General features: G+C 41.1%; 1 protein-coding gene across 2 annotated transcripts in view; it reads right to left on the bottom strand.

Annotated features, from left to right (window-relative positions):
* The window catches only part of itfg2 (integrin alpha FG-GAP repeat containing 2), a 16,648-nt gene extending 14,769 nt beyond the window's left edge, over positions 1–1,879 (bottom strand). Inside the window, exons 1-5 of one of the 2 annotated variants that reach the window (XM_072672483.1) lie at positions 1,827–1,879; positions 1,489–1,664; positions 450–545; positions 152–193; positions 1–53 (exon numbers count right to left, since the gene is read on the bottom strand). The exon at positions 1–53 is cut by the window's left edge and continues 113 nt beyond it. In XM_072672483.1, coding sequence (XP_072528584.1) covers positions 1–53; positions 152–193; positions 450–545; positions 1,489–1,584 — 287 coding nt within the window. In that variant the 5' untranslated portion in view covers positions 1,585–1,664; positions 1,827–1,879. Of the gene's footprint in view, positions 54–151; positions 194–449; positions 546–1,488 lie in introns of both variants that reach the window. The other variant, XM_072672482.1, reaches the window with a different exon arrangement.
* Positions 1,880–3,035: the final 1,156 nt, after the last annotated feature.

The raw sequence follows: 3,035 nt of genomic DNA, 5'->3' as shown, positions 1-3,035 counted from the left end.
GCGATATCGAAGAGGTGGAACCATCCTTCTGCACCTACTGCCACTACAAGGTTCTACCAAAGACAACAGAGCACTTTAAATATGATGGGAAACAGGCCACATTAAGCTTTCACTGTGTAGTATAGAGAGGACCTCATTCTCACTAACTTACCTTGCCTTTATTGCAAACGTCTCCAACCCCAACACACGTCAGCTAGAAACAAAGACAAGTCATAACATCACTATGCTTTTACAACTTAAATTAACATGTTCTCCAAAGTGCTTGTGGTTGGTGGTGGTCAGGTTAATTATTTACTCCACAGAACAAAATAATATCCCAACATTTGCAGCTAATACTAAAAAATAACTGAACCATTGTGTCTCCAAGAATGCAATTACTCATTTGTGTAGTGCTACAGTTCAGACGTCAAAAAAAAAAAAAAAAAAAAAACATCCCCAGGGATACTCACCATTCCCACACAGGTTCTGGTCGTCCAGGGCTTGGAGTCATCATTCTTATAGATGTATAACTTTCCACTAGTGTCACCGACCACAAGCTCATTCAACTACAGGACAGAATTGAAGGGTTTTTATGTACATAGATATAACACACCAGTAGGAAAAGGTCAAAAGTACACAATTTGATTCATATCTATGTTGGACTGTTAAAGGAGTCTCATTTATGCTGAAACATTACTCTGGCTTTACTGTGGACAGTGCTGGCATATCCAAACGTATCACAAATGTCAGGGAGCAGAAATAATAGTCCCACACAAATAATACGTTACATACAAGCACAGTGCAAGTGCTTACTGCTTTAACAGTCTAATGAAAGTTTTTTTTTATGATTTTACTAATAGAGATGGCAGTGCTGATGGGTGTTGGTATGGGGGGGGGGGAATATTAGCATTGCATAACATACTGAATGGGATCTCAGAGGGGGGAAAAGAAAGGATGAATCCAATCTCAACCTGTAACAAATCATAAATCAACTTTTAACAGCTTTGGAGGCAAGACAAACAACCCCCCCACCCCCAAAACATTTAAAATAGTTTTTTAAACTAAAAGCTCACACCTTTATGTTTTAATATACGTGTATAAAACATTTTTTGTAATTAATTTAATTATCTTTAATGATTATTTAAATATAAGTTTTTTTTTTGTGAGGTCACAAAAACCAACGTATTTACATATTCACATGTTTAGCCCCGCCCACTCACACAGACGTTACAAGGAGTGTTTAGGTCAGGCCTGCTTTTAAAACGCGGGGCAAAACAGAGAAGCCAATCAGAACAGAGGTAATTTGCATACGTCGCTTTTAATGGCACAGCAACAAAAACAGTCTGCTTAATTCTAAGGGATGAAGAAAGGTTGAAAATGTGTGTGGGGGGAAAAAAAGAAGGAAAACTTCTGGGTACATACAAACGCACACACGTTAAATAAATGAGCTTAAAAACTGTGGGGCTGATAAAGGCTCTCCACTGCTGGACCGGAACCAGACAAACTCACCGAGTCATTATCAGCGTCTCCGAGGCAAATAGCGTGTGGAAACAGAGTGCCCGTGAAATCCAGACAAACCCGCTGAACGAAGCTCAGGGAGCGCATGTCTTCACCATCACACAACTCAGCCTACAGAGTAGTGAGAGCTATCTCCCCATCCTCCGCTGAAAGACAGTGGACCCACTCTACACACACACACACACACCGAGCTCCAGCTTCATAGAATAACGGCACAGGGCGGAGAGCGTCTGATACGGACATCAAGGTATATCTACTACCACAGCGCCAAACACGACTGTTTCACATAGAGACTTTCCATTTTATGGTTTACTGTAAAAACAGGGTACCTCTAACTTCGGGTTTCATACAGTGACCTGTTGTAAACACAGCACACGAACTGCGAACACAGCTACGGTGAGGAAGATGTCTTACTCGTGCTATATAAGGGCTTTTATTTTGACTCCTTTCAAAATAAAAGCCCTTATATTTACCCTCGCTAAAAACATTATAAAATATAAAAATATATAAACGTAAAATTAACAGTAAAATGGAATGAACACCTCCCATTTGATCGAGATCGTGTAAAGATTATTTATGATCAGCCAACGAGCTGGATCAGGTGTTTTGGGGGCAAGGAGTACCACTTATTAAATAAAGGGCTACCATACACATCTAGGATGTACAGACTGCCTGATATTTGCGCTGTTGTAATGGTTCCAGCCTATAGGTTTAAAGACTGGGATTTGTAGACCCCCCAGCCAGCCAATATACTGGTGCCCAGTGGACCTGAGTCAGGTAGTCAATGGCTGTACAATACAGATGGCTTGAGGGTCTGGTGGCCAAAACAATGTTTGGGAATCCATAGTGTGTCATGTTCATGACTGACCTCCAGGAGGCAGTATACGACCATTAATGTGTCCCTTTATACCCGAAGGTTGTGAATACTACAAGACTGTTTCCCAGATCTACTCCTGTAATCCAACTGCAAACAGCAACATGCTGTGTATTAACTGCACTGAATTCAGCTTAGTTTGATAGCCAGCTAACAATGGAATTCAAGCACAGAGAAAATGTAGGTAGCTTAAATAATTTCCCCACCTGTTACAAAGCAGCTGCAAGTTCAGCACTGTTTTGAACTGAATAGTTGGTGCAACTGGCCCCAAGACTGGGTCTGGAAACACTGCACCATACAGTACTACATCAGAGGGCGGGGGTCAGAATAGCTCAGACTTCACTCTGGACATGTCTGGGTCAAAAGCATATTAATAGGTAGATTTCCCCCCCACATATTACGTCCCTCTGGGAAAACTGGAAATCCTGTGCCATAGCCAGTAGCACAGGAACATAAATGTTGTACACTCTTAAAAGATATGGTGCCAAAGCAGTTTTTCATACTGATGCCATAGAAATAGAAAGAGTTTACAGATAGCTCTGTAAACTTTTATATAATACAGCTATATAAGCATAAATTCTTTAGGGATCTTTACTTCTAGAGGAGTTGGTCACGTGACCGGTTGATGCCGATGTGGTGGAGGCCTATAAAGGGTCTCTGCAGG

The sequence above is a fragment of the Salminus brasiliensis genome, chromosome 2 (assembly GCF_030463535.1).
Source record: "Salminus brasiliensis chromosome 2, fSalBra1.hap2, whole genome shotgun sequence".
NCBI classification, from domain to species: domain Eukaryota; kingdom Metazoa; phylum Chordata; class Actinopteri; order Characiformes; family Bryconidae; genus Salminus; species Salminus brasiliensis.
This window is presented reverse-complemented; position numbering and strand designations above follow the sequence as displayed.